This window comes from Sus scrofa, chromosome 16, assembly GCF_000003025.6.
Source record: "Sus scrofa isolate TJ Tabasco breed Duroc chromosome 16, Sscrofa11.1, whole genome shotgun sequence".
In the NCBI taxonomy this organism is placed as follows: Eukaryota; Metazoa; Chordata; class Mammalia; order Artiodactyla; family Suidae; genus Sus; species Sus scrofa.
In genome coordinates this window covers 34,305,049-34,321,936 of record NC_010458.4, presented here as the reverse complement: position 1 = coordinate 34,321,936, position 16,888 = coordinate 34,305,049, and the positions used below count along the sequence as shown (strand labels likewise).

Genomic DNA, 16,888 nt, shown 5'->3' with positions numbered 1-16,888 from the left:
TTTTTAATTTTAGAATTTATCACAACTTTCTAGCATAGTAAGAACTTAGTTCTCCTCCTGTCTCATTCATCTTCCTTGGTCTATTTATATTACACTTTAAAAAAAGTACAATTAGTATTTAATGTTTACATCATCTTACTACACAACAATTGTTTGCTGCCAAGCCAAGCAGTGTACTATACCTATGTGTCTTCCCTAGTATAACTCTTTGTTTTTCCTGGAATTAAAAAGTTGCTTTGTTTTCTCATTTATTAGGTACCTATGAAACTATGACTTTTCCCTAGATGCACCGTCCATGTTGTATTCCACAACTATCAATAACCTTTCCCATGCACCCACTCATATCATTTCTTATTTTTCTTGGTGGCCTCCTACTCCTACCAGCTACCAGGGTGAGCTGAACAGGCTGCCCTCTTGGCCAGTCCCTCAGTTGTAATTCTAGGTTTTCTCATCTCTGATGTTGGATCCACTATTTCCTGGCAGCCATGTTGTGCTTATTCTGTTTTACACTTGATTCATAGTTTGGCTGGCTACAACTTCTAGTGTCATTCAGAATTTTGAAGGTACTGCTGTATTGTTTTCTAGCAATCATTGTTGAGAAGTCTTATATGCTATGGCAACTTCCTATGCTTTGTATACCACCTGCTTTTTCTCTCTGAATGCACTTAGAAAAATTTCTCATCAGAGTGTTTTAAAATTCCATGATGCTAAAACTTGATTTTTTTTAAAAAACCTCATTGTAAATGAAAAGTTCATTTTCATGGAACTTTTCAATCTTAGAGACCTGTGTCTTTTAGATCTTAGAAAGTTTCTCGAATTATTCTTTAGTGATTTCTTCACCTTTTTTCTTTTTCCTTTCTTTCTGAAAGATAATTGCTGCCCCTTTTGGATTAATTCTCTTATTTTTTATATTCTATTTTTCATGTCATTTTTTTCTTCTTTCTAGGTGGTTACCTTTTCCTGCCCTGCTAGTCTTGTTATTAATTATTTTGGTTCTCCTAGTTTTAATTTTAAAATTTCTTGGATACTATAAGTTCTCTCTCTTTTTCTCTCTGCTCTTCCCTTCCTCTTTTCCACCCTTCTTTCCTTCCTTCCTGGCGTCCTGTTCATACTTCATGTATATACTATTTTCTCTGATTTCTCCGAAAAAATTTCAAATAGGGGTTTTGGAAGTACTCCTCTTCTTCCTGAATGGTCTCTCTTTGCTCAGCTCCTCTGCCAGTAGTTTTGGTTTCACTCTTTCAGAGCACAAATTTTCTGAAATGTCTGGTGTTCTGGAAATAGTACTAAGGTTGAGAGCTGTGGGCTATCAAATTCAGCATAATGATTTTCACTCAGTCTGTTTTTTCTGGTGCTCTTCAGTTGAGGTTGTCATTTTTTGTTTACTTGGGGAGTTAACACCTGGTTTCTTCTGGCATGTGTACTCCTGTGTGTACCAGTGTATGTGTGAAGTTGACAGTCTTTCAACCAATCCACCTCATTCTAAACCCTCCCTTGCCTCTGAGCACTGACCCTTTGAGGGGTTTCTGCACGACAAATCAGCTTGCTTCTGTTCATCATTCCTCCTCTATAGGCACTTGAGGGATAGTTTCTTATGTTCCTCCTGGTCAGTTATCAAACCTTTATTCATTTTGCAGAAAATTACTATAGTCTCTTCCTATTGCTATATTCACTCCCATACTCTTTGTTCTTATATCCTCACACCTGAAAAAAGTCGTTCACTGTCATTCTAGTGAGGTTGAAAATAGAAGGCAGAGGAAGTACACTTATGTGCCATTCCTCTGACTTGATTTGCACGTCTGTTGCTTTGCTTTAGACAGATTACTTTGGTGGAAGCACAGAGGAAGATTTGAAGGGGAGGGATTCAGAAGTGGAAAGTAATTGAAAGGAATATTCTATGTAGGGCTCAGTTCTTAATTCTTTTAAGGAGATTTAAAGAGTGAAATGGATTTCACATAAGCCAGGTAACTAATTTTAGGCAAGTAGGTCATTGGGACAGATTTTTATCCAGGTGCTGTGTATATCAAGTATTTCTTTCTGCCTCACCCATATCTGATAAGAGTCTAAAGCCTCACCACAGGCACCTCCTATGAATTGTAAGTGTACTTATTGGGCCCAAAGCTGGTTGAAATCTTTCGATGGTCAAGTCATGGGGCATAAGGGTGGCTCTGCAGGCATGCAGTGGGGAGATACTGTTATGTGGCCATTTCCAGAAGGTCCTCTTTCTATGCTGCATTTAGTGCTCCCAAAGCAAATTTACCTTATGCCCCACGTGTTCTTCTTCCTACTTCCTCTTTCCGTTTTTGGAAATCTTTGTGTTATTCATGAAGTTGTTATTCTGGTTGGAAAATAACTGGTCAGGAGCCTAGCTCTGTGAGAGAAACTTTAGAGAACAAGCAGTTCAAATCATAAATGCCAGGGAAAGCTGACTCTTACATTTCCTTCTGGGATAAGGTAACTTTGTGCCTATGTGTTTTTCATGTCTCTGTTTCCTAGCATTATAAAGGGGACAAAAAATGAAGTTAAACACACAAAAATAGGCACAGAAAGCTTCAGGCCCACTGAATATTCTTTTGAGAAGTTTGGTATGTACAGTTGGGATGAATGAATGAAACTTATCCTTTCCGTCTTTTCTTTTTTTCTTTTAGGGCCACATGTGCAGCACATGGAAGTTCCCAGGCTAGGGGTTGAATTGGTGCTACAGCTGCTGGCCTATGCCACAGCCACAGCAACATGGGATCTGAGCAGCATCTGTGACCTACACCACAGCTCACAGCAACCCCAGATACTTAACCCACTGAGTAAGGCCAGGGATCCAACCCTCATCCTCATGGATATTAGTCAAGTTTGTTACTGTTGAGCCACAGAAGGAACTCCTATCCTTTCCTTCTTTATTCTTTTTCTTAGAATAATATTTTCTTAAAAGCAAAATAAAATATTTGGAGGCATGTGTTCCTTAACTCTCCCATCTTTTTGTGATCTGATCAGCAACAAGTTTGTGTTTCTGTAACATGCTGAATATTTGATGTACAATAGAAATTATAGGAGTTCACGTCGTGGCTCAGTGGAAACAAATCCAACTAGGAACCATAAGGTTGAGGGTTCAATCCCTGGCCTCGCTCAGTGGGTTAAGTATCTGGCATTGCTGTGAGCTGTGGTATAGGTCACAGACGTGGCTCGGATCCTGTGTTGCTGTGGCTGTGGTGTAGGCTGGCAGCTGTAGCTCCAATTTGACCCCTAGCCTGGGAATATCCATATGCCGAAGGTGCAGCCCTGAAAAAGCAAAAAAAAAAAAAAAAAAAAAAAAAAAAGAAATTATATATTCTATAAAGGCAGAGAGAATGTACTGATATTATTTTGATATCCTAGGAGATCAATCTATATGTATGTATGTATGAATCTATCTACCTACCTATTTATTGACTATATCTATCATCTATCTATTCATTCACCCATACATCCATCCTATTTTTTAGAGAAGTTTTGGGTTCACAGAAAAATTGAACAGAAAGTACAGACAGTTCTCATATATCCCCTGCCCCAACACATGCACAACTTCTCCCACTGTCAACACCTCACACTAGAATAGTGCATTTATGATAATTGATGAACTTTCATTGATACACCATTATCACCCAAAGTCCATAGTTTACATTAGGGTTCACTCTTAGTGGTGTATATTCTGTTGATTTTGACAAATGTGTCATGACATGTATCTACCATTATAATACCACATAGAGTGGTTTGAATTGCTCTGAACATCCTTTGTACTTCACCTGTTCATTCCTCTCTCCTCCTCTAACTCTGGCAAACTTCTCACTGGATCCACAGTTTGGACATTCCCAGAATGTCATATAGTTGGAACCGCAGAGTATGTAGCCTTTTTAGATTAGCTTCTTTCACTTAGTAGTATGCAATTAATCTTCCTCCATGTCTTTTCATGGTGTGAGCACTCATTTCTTTTTAGCACTAAATGATGTTCCATTATTGTCTGGATGTACCACAGCTGATTTATCCATTCACTTATTCAAAGACATCTTGTTTGCTTTCAAGTTTTGGCAGTTATGAATAAAGCTACCATAAACATCTGTGTGAGGTTCCTCTGTGGATGTAAGCTTTCTACTCACTTGGGTAAATACCAAGGAGTGTGATGGCTGGATTGTATGATAAGAGCATATTTAGTTTCATATGATACTGCCAAGCTGTCTTCCAAAGAACCATTTTGCATTCCCACTAGCAACGAATGAAAGTTCCTGTTGTTCCACATCCTTGCCAGAATTTGGTGTCTATCAGTCTTTTGGATTTTGGCCATTCTGACAGATGTTTGTGGTGTCTCATTATTGTTTTAACTTGCAATTCTCTAGTGAAATATGATGTCAAACATCTTTTCATATGCTTATCTACCACCTTCTTTGGTGAGATGTCCAGATCTTTTGCCCACTTTTAAATTGGGTTTTCTGTTTTCTTATTGTTGAGTTTTAAGAGTTTCTTTGTATATTTTGGATAACTATCCTTTATGACATATGTCTTTTGCAAATATTTTTTCTCAGTCTGTGACTTATCTTCTCATTCTTTTGACATGTCTTTTGCAGAGCAGAAGTTTCTAATTTTAATGAAGTGCACATACTAGTGATTTCTTTCATGATCATGCTTTTGGTGTTGCATTTAAGAAGTCACTGCCAAAACCAGGGACATATAGATTTTCTCCTATGTGTTTTCTAGGAATTTTATTGATTTATGTTTTACTTTCAGGTCCATGATCCATTTTGAGTTAATTTTTGAGAGGAGTATAAAGGTCTGTGTCCAGATTCAATTCTTAAAAATTTAAGTATAGTTTATTGACCACGTTGTGTTAGTTTCAGGTATACAGCAAAGTGATTTAGTTATTTTTTTCCCAGATTGTATGTGGTCATTGTTTCAGCAGCACTTGTTGAAAAAAATTAACTTTTCTCCATTGTACTACCTTTGCTCCTTTGTGAAAGATCCTTTGTGTTTGGGTGGGTCTATTTTTGGGCTCTCTATTCTGTTCCATTGATCTATTTGTTCTTTGGTCAATATGACACTGCCATGATTATTGTAGCTGTTTAGTGAAACTTAAAGCTAGATTAGTATAGGTTCTTCAGGTTGGCTCTTCTCCTTCAATATTGTGTTGACTATTCTCCATGTAAACTTTAAAATCATATTGTCAATATCCACAAAATAACTTTTTTAGTTTTTTTTTTTTTTGCCTTTTGTCTTTTTAGGGCCACACCCATGGCATGTGGAGGTTCCCAGGCTAGGGGTCTAATTGGAGCTACAGCTGCCAGCATACACCAGAGCCAAAGCAACGCCTGATCCAAGCCTCATCGGGAAACTACACCACAGCTCATGGCAACGCCGGGTCCTTAACCCACTGAGACAGGCCAGGGTTGGAACCCCCAACTTCACGGTTCTTAATCGGATTCATTTCCGATGTGCCACCACGGGAACTCCACTTGTTGGGATTTTAACTGGTATTGTATTGAATCAATAAACCAAGTTGGAAAGAGCTAACATCTTACTACTGAAATTTCTTACCTATGTACATGAAATATCTCTTCCTTCATTTAGATTTTCTTTGGTTAGATTTTCGTAGTTTTCCTCATATAGATCTTATACATGTTTTATTAGCTTTAGTCATAAGTATTTGTTTTAGAGGTATTTATGTAAATGGTATTGTGCTTTTAATTTTAAATTTGAATTACTTACTGGTTGTATGTAAAAAAGCAATTGACTTGCATATCTTATATCCTGCTATAATTACTCCTTAGTTACAGGAGTTTTTGGCTGACTCTTTGGGTATTGCTTTTTTTAATATATAAAACATTCTATTAGCTTCAGGTGTACAACGTAATGATATGATTTTTGTATATATAGCAAAATGATCACAAGTCTAGTTTACAATGGTCACCAGTTATGGTTACAGAATATTTTTTTCTTGTGATGAGAACTTTTAAGATCTACTTTTTAAGCAACTTTCAAACATGCAACACATGTTGTACGTTAAATCCTCATGACATTTTTATTTTGTAACTGGAAGACTGTCCTTGTTTTTTTTTTTTTTGAAACTTTATTGGTTGAGTATGTATTTCTAGTAACCTTGCAGTTCTGCCCACAACTGCAGGTTTTCATCGTTGCGTGGGACTATGAGTAGCAATCTGGTTTCTTGGTATAGCAATGTGAAGTACTCCTTCTTTTATCAGAAGCCATGTGGTCTTAGGACCACAGGTCACCTGGGTGGGCTCATTTCCTGTTGATCATGTCATTCTCAGTTTGATTACAAGCCAAGTGGTTGGAAAGATGAAAAAGCAGTGGCTTGTGGTTTAGACTTAGTGGGGTCTTTTGATGAGAAGTAAAACTGAGCACAAGATATAACCTTGAACTTAGATAGTCATGGGTAACACTAGCCAAGAATTACTCTGTGTGCTCTGGTACAGAAATAATGAGCAAAAGAGCAAAAATCAATGAATCAACAAATACTTATTGGCAAAGGCTCAGAGTAGGGCTTAAATCTAATAGATAATTGTTGATGTTATAACCACATGAACATGTGAACATTACTTTGGTTTTAAACTCACAAGTGACAGAATAAATATTCAAACATGATGTAGTGTCTCTATGTGCTCTCCACAAGATCTATCATTACCTTTAGGTCTGATACTCATGTGCTTTTTATTAGAAAATGTCATTGAGTATTTTAAAAATTTTCAAAAAATTGATATTGAAGTTGTTTCTTCCCTTTCTCTCCCTGCAACTCGTAATTCAGTTTTGTCTTGATAACCACTGTCTTTTCTCACTCCATTATCTTTTAATACTTGCAAGAATATATATATATTCTTGCAAGTATATATATATAATATTACATATATTATATATATATAATGTTTTCTGCATTGTAGAGATGTGTAGCACTATTTGTTTCTTGTAGGCTGCAATGATGGAGTAAAAGATGGGTACTTCTACATTCAAAGTTTCAGTGATACAAACTATTCCATACTCCAGCCAGAGGTGAAGATTCATCTTACTGGTCTTCGAAATGACTACTGTAAGTTATAGTTTAGAGCACAAATTGAAAACTTGAAATGACAAAACTTATTCTGGGCTCTGGCATAAACTTGAAATTTGATTCTGGAATAACCAGATGGCCTTGTGCTTCATGTTTAAGTGGTATATCATCCAAATATGGTTGGTACAGTGGGTTTTTCATTGTGGAATTTTCATGTTCAGGAATGGATATTGTTGGTCCTGGTGGGGCCCAGGAAATACACATTTTGTTTTACTGTATTAGAATGACTGTATAAATGGTGGCCTATTCTTATACTTATATTTTAAACATGGATAAATCTTATCAAACAACCACATTGGCTTTGTCCCTAGCTTATTCTTATGCCCCTAGCTTGTAATCTAGTTTGGAAGATGAGACTAACCCATACTACCAGCATGCCAAGAGAGAGTATAATAATAAATTGTGGGGTATAAGGGGTTGTAAGGACTATAAATAATTCAGTGATCTTTCAAGTTGTCCAGAAAGACTTTGTGAAGATATTCAGACTTGAGACGGATCTTGAAAGATGGGTAGGATGTGAAGGAGTGGAGGAGAGAAGATAGAGCATTTTCAATGATATTAGCAGCATGAACAAAGGCAGGATGTCAGTAACTGATGATAAGTAATGCCAATGAAGAGTGTGTATTGGGAACTGGTGAATAGGAGGTGGATGCAGATTATGGAGAAATTTCAAAATCTGGAATAGATTTTTTAATTTGTTGTGGAAATTCTCAACTAGAAGAACCATCAAAGGAAATTTCATGGCAGAGTATGCAGATTGCATTTAATAGGAGAGCTATCAAAAAGTAAGGGACTGTTTTTTTCTCCATGAGGAAAAAATACATGGGAAGAGGGATAAATTGCAGATTATTCCAAGTTTTGAAGCAGGAGAAGGCAAGTCACTGGGAAGACAGGTTAGCAAGAGAAGTAGAGTGGGGAGGAAGACTATTCTTACAATACATTTGAGGAGACAGTAAGACGCATAAGAGTTTCTACTGATCATTGAAGTTGGTAGTTGAAAGAAGAAAGACTAGAGTGTGGGTCACATGAGTATGGTTGATGCCAAAAGCCAGTGAGCTCTCGTGGTGAGGAAGAAAAGTGTAGAGGGAAGAGGTCTGGCTTCTGGGGAACATTCAGAGAGAATAATGAGGGGAAAAAAAAGTCATTAAAGGGAACAGTTCTCCTACCATTCTTCTCTTATAGCTCCTTCTCTAAGACATTTTTTTTATTGCCATGACCAATGAAAATCGAAGAATTCATTTCAAGAGATGTTTAAAAAACACAATACTCTTATTTAAAAAAAATAAGCAAAACCTTTTGTTCCCACTTCCCCTTCAGGCCATAATCCCTTTTCTCTCCTCCCCTTGACAGCAAAGCTTGTCAAAAGATGCCTGTATTCACAATTTACTATTTCTCTCCTCACATTATCTTTGAGCCCACTCCAATTAGTTATTAAATTTCATCATTCCACTGAAACTGCTCTTCCAAACACCACCCAAAAACTCTTCATTGCTAAATCCAGCAATCACTTCTTAGAGCTCATTCACTTAACTCAATCGACCACATTTGAGACAATTGATAATGCCTTCCTCCTTGATAGCCCACTGTCCTGGGTTTCTCCCCTAGTTTTCTGTTCACTTTTTTTTTTTTTTTTTTTGCTGGTTTCTTGTCCGTTTCTCTCTGTCTCCTAAATTTTGGAGTGCACCAAAGTCTCATTTCTTGGACATCTTTTCTTTTTGACTTCTATTTTAGTTGATCTAGTGGCTTTCTGGCTATATCTCCTTGTATTATGTTTTTAGTTGTTGCTCTAGGGGTTGCAGTGCAATTGAACTTTCTTAATCTACTTAGAATTACTGTTGCATACTTTACACTATATACAAAAATCTTGCAGTCACACATGTCTCTCCAACCCCCAGCTTTTTTGGGAGGGTTACTTTAGTTGCCTGTGTTTTAAATCTGCATGCATTGAAAACTCCACTATTATTAAAAGTTTTACTTTAAAAAGCCATACATATTTGTGTTTTAAATATTTTAAGAGGGAAAAATTGTCCTCATATTCACCCAAATATTTACCATTACAACTTTCTCCTTCATTCCTAAAGATCCGAATTTCTTTCTCATATAATTTCCTTGCAGTTAAAAACCTTCTGTTTATATATATATATATATATATGCATATATATATATGCATATATATATATTTTTTCATATTAGGTCTGTTGGTGAAGACTTCCCTTACACTTATCATGATATTTTTGCTGGATATGGAATTCTGGGTTGCCAGGTATTTTCTTTCAGCATTTTAAAGATGTTCCACTGACTTCTGGCCTCCATGGTTTCTTGTGAGAACTCATTTGAAACCTGGCTCTTTTGCTTCCAAGACCTGACTCCAATTACACATGTTAGATCTATGGGTATTATTCCACAAATCCCTGGGGTTCTGTCCATTTCTTTAAAATTTTTTTCCTCCATGTTCTTTAGATTGGATAACTTGATTTTCCTTGCAATTGCTTGATTTGGGTTTAGGCTGAGATGTGAATCATACATTCACAATTGGAAGATTCCTTTCTATGCCTCTCTCCCCTCCCTTGCTTTCTCCTCACACTTTGGCCACCTCATCCTCCTTCTCCTGTTTTCTTTGTCCAGAAACATGGTAGGCTTTGTATCAGAGTTTGAGCTGCTGATGCTACTCCATGATTCAGACCTACCCTCTAAGTAAAGCCCAGTGAGAAAAGAAATGGAAAACTCACCTGTGGGCTGGTTGCTTCTCCAAGCTTTGACTCCCTTACTTAGTTTACCTGCTTTTGCTTATTTCTGAGAGTTTTTTTTCCTTTTTCTTTTTTTCTATTTTGTTCAGAGTTTATAGTTCTCATCAGTGGAAGGGATGAGTTAGAGGGGGCCTAGACTGCTCTAATGGGACGGGTGTGCTTCCTAGTTTCATACTGATACGTCTCAATCAGGATGACAAATATGGTTTATCTAAGTAGTCAAAGAATTCTTACAGAGTAAGATAGAGAATACTACTAAAAACCTCCAGGCATCAAAATAAGTCAGAGATCACCTCTTCTAAATAAACATTAGTCGAGTTGTCTTTTTGGTTAGAAGTAATGGTGGTGTCTCCCATGTGATAGTCTAGGTCCAAAGATGACTCCATAAGAATTCTGTGATTTTAATGTTTAGTGATCTGTTAGGTGAAATCCATGGATACTTATAATGGTAGATGAAATTGCCAAATTTTAAAAATTCCTCTAAATAAGTATATCTGAGCATAAATGGTACATGTTATTCCTTATTAGACTGTGTATCTCAGTACAAGATTCTAATCCAGTTTTCATTTTTTTTTAAAATTATTTGTCTTTTTGCCTTTTTCTAGAGCTGCAACTGCAGCATATGGAGGTTCCCAGCCTAGGGGTCTAATCGGAGCTGTAGCCGCTGGCTTATGCCACAGCCACAGCAACGTGGGATCCAAGCCACGTCTGCAACCTACACCACAGCTCACGGCAACACCAGGTCCTTAACCCACTGAGCAAGGCCAGGGATCGAACCCGCAACCTCATGGTTCCTAGTCGGATTCGTTAACCACTGCGCCACGACGGGAACTCCAGTTTTCATTTTTGAACTTGTAATGTTCTGGTTGGATCCATGAGTCTCTTTTCCAAGTGACGATGGGGAAGTTATTAATCTTTCTTTTCTACCTATAATTAAAGCTTTTTCTATAAAAATATATATTTTTTGTCTTTTGTCTTTTTAAGGGCCACACCCATGGCCTGCGGAGGTTCCCAGGCTAGGGGTCTAATCGGAGCTACAGGTGCTGGCCTACGCCAGAGCCACAGCAATGCCAGATCCGAGCCATGTCTGCGACCTACACCACAGCTCATGGCAACACTGGATCCTTAACCCACTGAGAGGCCAGGGATCAAACCTGCAACCTCCTGGTTCCTAGTCAGATTTGTTTCTGCTATGCCATGACGGGAACTCCTGATTCTATGAAAATATTTTTATTTGGGCACAATCACCCTAATGTGAAATGCTTTTCTTATAGATCTAAATATTTTGGACTGGAATTTTCAAAATCTTGTTGCTATAGCCCTTGGATCTTCTGTGCACATCTGGAATGGGGAAAGCCACAGTGGTATTGAAAATATAGATTTAAGTCTCACTTGTAACTATGTATCTTCTGTGTCTTGGATTGAAAAAGGAAACTGCCTGGCAGTTGGCACCAGCGAGGGAGAAGTGCAGGTACTGGACAGTTTTTTCTTTCTCATAGTGTGCTCTGTACAGCTGCTAGATAACTAAGATTGACTTTTATTTATTTATTTTTTTGGCCTTTTTTTGCCTTTTCTAGGGCCGCTCCCACAGCATGTGGAGATTCCCAGACTAGGGGTCGAATCGGAGCTGTAGTCGCCAGCCTACACCACAGCCACAGCAACACGGGATCTGAACCACATCTGCAACCTACACCACAGCTCATGGCAACGCTGGATCCTTAACCCACTGAACAAGGCCAGGGACCGAACCCACAACCTCATGGTTCCCAGTCAGATTCGTTAACCACTGTGCCACAACAGGAACTCCTAAGATTGATGTTTAATAATAGGTTATTATAAAATAAAGAAACTGTAGTAGATGTGGGACTTGAAGCTTGGGGGCATAAGAGGATAAGCCATTCTCATTCTTCTCTGAATGGCATTTAGTGAGGATGTAGACATATGCTGCTTAGTTTTTCTACATCATCTTTCTGCTACATTCCCCCCCCCCAAGTCCTTTCTCTGAAACTAAAGTTGGGCTTATAAATCCCCAGTTTTAGGACTTTAAAAAATATTTTTTTGGTTGTGCATGTGGCATGCATAAGTTCCAGGGCCAGGGATCCAACCTGTACCACAGCAGCCACCTGAACCACAGCCGTGGCAATGCTGGATCTTTAACCTGCTGAGCCACCAGGGAACTCCAGGACTTTGAACAGAAGAAGGTAACCTTTTAGTTCTCTTTTCTCACCCTTAAGCCATGATCAGGAGGAGAATTACTTAAAATGAGTGACTTTTTTTTCTGATAGTGTCTCTGAAATGGAATTTTACCAAGTTTTATCAATCTAATTTCTCATGTATCATTTTTTTTGTTTATTAGCAACAGTGTAAACAATATTGCTCAGGTGTTTGGTGACATTGGAGGCCCTACTGTTACGGCAGCTGCCCAGCAGCCCTGAGGCCCCAGTGTATCAGCTCTAGCGACAGCCCTGTGGCTGTAGTGTACCAGCTCTAGCAGCTCTGGGGCTGCGGGGTATCAGCTTTTACCCGGCGAGAAACCAAGTGAGCACTAGGAGAGTTGGAGAATTCAGGTTTATTACACTGGCTGGTTCAGAGGAGATCGCTCTCCGGAGTCTGAGCCACCCCGAAGAAGGGTTTCACAAGGCTTTTATGGGCTAGCTCTTCCAGGTCTGTGCTTGGCTGGTTGGACCGGAGTGAGAACAGGCAGGGTTGTAATTGCAGAAGCAAATTTACAGAAGCAGATGTGTGTGGGTAGGGGTGGTTAGGGAGCAGTTGGCTGGCCTTTGCTTAGTCATCATGGCCGGGGTCTCTCCTTTCTACCTTTTTATTGGGGCATTTTCTCCTACACCTCCCCCTGCCCCTTGAAGCTTTTCCACTTTCTTGGAGCAAGCAATTTTTAGAAGTCAAGTTGTTTGTGTCTGATGTGTCCAGGGAGGCATACTGTGTCCTGACTTTGCAACTTTATAGACTCAATTCGTGTGGTTATGAAATGAGTAATTGTATTAAGAATACAGGGCCCAAACAAGAGGGCAATGATGAGTATAGTAAGAGTCCCAGTTGAGTGTAGGAGCCACGAAGGCCAGTTCCAGATCTTATTCCAGTGGTTTGAAGACTGCCAATTCTTGCCCCCTCTTGGTTATTAGCTCTTTTAATTGTTGTGCCATGCCCCTGACTACTCCTAACTTGTTGGCATAAAAACTGCATTCTGGAGTTCCTGCCGTGGCTCAGTGGTTAACCAATCCGACTAGGAACCGTGAGGTTGCGGGTTCGATCCCTGGCCTTGCTCAGTGGGTTAAGGATCCGGTGTTGCCGTGAGCTGTGGTGTAGGTTGCAGACGCGGCTCAGATCCCATGTTGCTGTGGCTCTGGCATAGGCTGGCGACTACAGCTCTGATTCGACCCCTAGCCTGGGAACGTCCACATGCTGCGGGAGCGGCTCAAGAAAAGGCAAAAAAAGAAAAAAAAAAAAAAACCCCAAAAAACAAAAAAAAACATTCTTCCTTAAGGAATAGACAGAGTTCCCCTAGGTAAACCTCTGATAGTTTGGAGTAGTTAATGGGCTTTAACTTGTGCAGCTTTTAGTCCCTCAACCAAACAAGTAATAAAATGATTCCTATGCCAATTGTTTTTATCCCTCTCATCAACAGACCAATTAGGATGGCTCATAGGAAATGCCTGACACCCTGTGGGGAATATTGTTTGTTCCTCTCCTGACCTGCCTCTGGCATTTATAACAAACCATTCATCTCCCCAGCCTTGAGCATTTCCTAAGACTTAATCCTTCCTTTCTTGGTATATTTGGGAGGAGGGGGAGCAATTCTGGAACTGATCGGGATGTTCTGGTGTCCCAGTAACCACCTGTTGTTATACCGCTTGCCCGGTTGGTGGGTCTAGGACGCCCTCTGATGGCTAGCCTACACGGAAAAATGGCCATTCAAGTTTACACAAGGGGCAGAGTTTTCATGGAGTCATATTGACCCGATAATCTCCAGAAAATCCCTTTTTGAAATCTTTGATCACCCAGTCTAGGACTATGGGTTTGAACTTGGACGAGCCCATGTGTCTTTCTGTGGATCCTGTCTATGGCCTGATATTATGAAACCTTCTCTGACCTCGTGAGTGGTATCCCCAATAGTGTTGCCTCTGCTACTCCTGGAAACAAAATAGCTCCCACTTAGCCTGCTTTGTTGCAAGTGTCTCCAATCGATCTGGGCCCCTGGTCTCAGGAAGGCATGCACACAAGTTCTATTGTTTGGACAAAGGACGGGGGCCTTGTACCTACTTCTCCTTATACCCTGAACTGATGCAGCAGGAGACGGGGATGATGGGCTGGTGGCAAAATAGGGGTTCCAATAGAGGAATTTCCAACTGGGGCTGTACCCAACCTTCGGGGAAGTCTCCCTGATTCAGATCCTGGGCCTCCATGAACTGACAAAATGGGCAGTCTCATAGTGGGTTTAGAATCTGGGGAAGGAGTTCCTGGAGGCCTGGGGTCAAGGTCAAATTAGAGATCTCCTTGAAGAATTTCTGGCCCAAATGGAGGGAGTACAGGGGTCTCTGGCTCATGGGCTTCTGGGTTAGGTCCCACCCCATGTGGCCGCCCTGTGCTGGTGGCGCAGACAAAACAAGGGAGGGTGCCCCCTTCTCAAAAGGTGGCCATTCAGATGTCCGCCTGACCGCCCCCCTCTCGGGAGTTTAGGTGCCTCTTAGCAATTGGCTGGTTCGTATAAACCCCGAACTTGGATTGGACTCGCAGGGAGGGAAGAGAACCCTCAGAGTCCGCTACAGCCATAAGCCTTATGAAGTCACCGCGGAACTGCAGGTTAGGACCCACTCGGACCCCGTAGCTGCTAAGGCCGTGGGGCCACAGACTCGAACCTGAAACGCAAGCGAATCAGGTCGCTCATTCACTCTCACACACACTCAGAGGTTATCACAGTGCCTCCCGCTCCCAGGGAGTCCCTAACTAGTAGCTCGGTCAAGCACAACTTTCAATCTGCTACTCCTGACAGTTGCTCCGCCCAAGCAAAGAGGTTCCTCTGCTTCTGATTTGGAGCACTAGGACTACTAGTCCGGTCAGGCACAGATTCCTACTGGGAGAGTCTCCCTAAGGGGGTGATCAGTCCCCTCTTCTGCCCGCTGGGGCAGGACCTGACTGGGGTTGGCCCCGGGGCCTTACCTTGTCCAGACGCCTTCCTGGTGAGTTGGTCTGTCTCTCCACTGAGTCTGGTCTGGGTTCGGTTGCCAGGGAGTCAGGAATGCCACTCACAAAGGAGGACCCAGAATGCCATTGGGTGGCGGACCGCCTCATTCGGTCTGCAGCTCCCCGGGTCCCATGTAGCCTTACCACCGCTCCTGTGGCTCAGCAAGCCAGAACGGTTGGAATCTTGCTGGGGCCTCCAGAAATGTTACTGCAGCTGTCCAGCAGCCCCGTGGCCCTAGTGTATCAGCTCTGTGGCTGTAGTGTATCAGCTCCAGCAGCTCTGTGGCTGCAGGGTATCAGCTCTTTTTCCTGGGGAGAAACCAAGCGAGCACTAAGAGAGTTGGAGATCTCACGTATATTACACCGGCGGGCTCAAAGGAGATCACTCTCTGGAGTCTGAGCCACCCCAAAGAAGGGTTTCACAAGGCTTTTATGGGCTAGCTCTTCCAGGCCTGTGCTTGGCTGGTTGGACCGGAGTGAGAACAGGCAGGGTTATAATTGCAGAATTAACTTTACAGAAGCAGATGGGGGGGGAGGGGTATTTAGGGGGCAGTTGGCTGGACTTTGCTGAGTCATCATGGCCGGGGTCTCTCCTTTCTACCTTTTTATTGGGACACTTTCTCCTACACTACTGCTTTCTCATCTCTGTAATGATACCGGATACTATAAGGGTTATGACATGATTTCTTCTTATGCCAAAGTTCTCATTCCTCATTTGGGTCAGAATATCATTTATAGCTGGCAGGAAAGGACTCTTAGCAGTAAATTGAATTCCTGATTCTAAAAATTGTTTGGACACCTAAATTTTATTTGTTGGTAACTGTAGGTAGATTTCCAGGTTTTAAATTCTTACAATTTGAAAAAACTAAAAGGGTGATAGAAATTCTTAACCTTTGACTGCTCGCTAAATTCACCTGGGGAACTTTAAAATCAATGCACTAGCCCCAGGCTCTATCCCCACCATTAAATCACAATGGCTAGAAGCCAGAGGCTGTTCCCAGGTGATCCTAATATGCAAACAGCCTGGAGAACTGCCAACTAGGGGAAGAGGGGCTGAGCTTTCACCTAGCGACAGGACTGGCTCTGTGAACACTAATTGGTTATCAGATCTCTGAGGAGACTGTGGGTTGTGAAAATGTCAAGGCTATGTAACCATGCTTGTTGATTTTTTCAGTTATGGGATGTGGTCACTAAAAAGCGGCTGAGAAATATGCTCGGTCATTTGTCAGTAGTTGGGGCTCTGAGCTGGAATCACTGTATCCTTAGCAGGTAAGAGCATCTTACTGGAACCAATTATATTTGCACCACCAATTGATTACATGCTGAATGAACAGATCCATAATATTGAAAACCAACCCCCAAGTTAAACAGGCATGATTAGTAGCACTTATGCTCCACCTCACAGTTATTTACTTTCTCCTTAGAGAAAATTGAATTAGTCCAGAAAGAGTCCATTGTCTTTGAGTGATAAGATCTTTATTACCATTTGGACCCAAATCACTGAGAATAAGAGATATTACCCACTGATTTTGAATGATATTGCAGTTTGCTGAGACATTCAAATAGTTTTATACTTTTTTTAGATATTGGTGGCATTAGCAAACAAATAGATCTGTAGATTAATAGGAAAAGGAAATAATATGTTTCTAAACCTATCGTTTATATAAACGGTATATGTATGTATACATACATATACACACACATATACCATTGAGATATATTGTCACTGGGATAATATGAAATATTTTGAATTCCAGAAAAGTAATAATTCCTAAGTCCATTACTTAAACTACTACCTTGGAAAATATAACAGTCTTCTAAATTTATCTTTTCCATGCCTGCCTGCATCATATTACAG

At 40.5% G+C, this 16,888-nt stretch overlaps 1 protein-coding gene across 1 annotated transcript in view; it reads left to right on the top strand.

The window, feature by feature from the left end:
* Positions 1–16,888, top strand: part of CDC20B (cell division cycle 20B) — a 60,103-nt gene that overhangs the window by 32,652 nt on the left and 10,563 nt on the right. Inside the window, exons 6-8 of the mRNA XM_021076691.1 lie at positions 6,947–7,063; positions 11,106–11,302; positions 16,205–16,299. Coding sequence (XP_020932350.1) covers positions 6,947–7,063; positions 11,106–11,302; positions 16,205–16,299 — 409 coding nt within the window. The remainder of the gene's footprint in view (positions 1–6,946; positions 7,064–11,105; positions 11,303–16,204; positions 16,300–16,888) is intronic.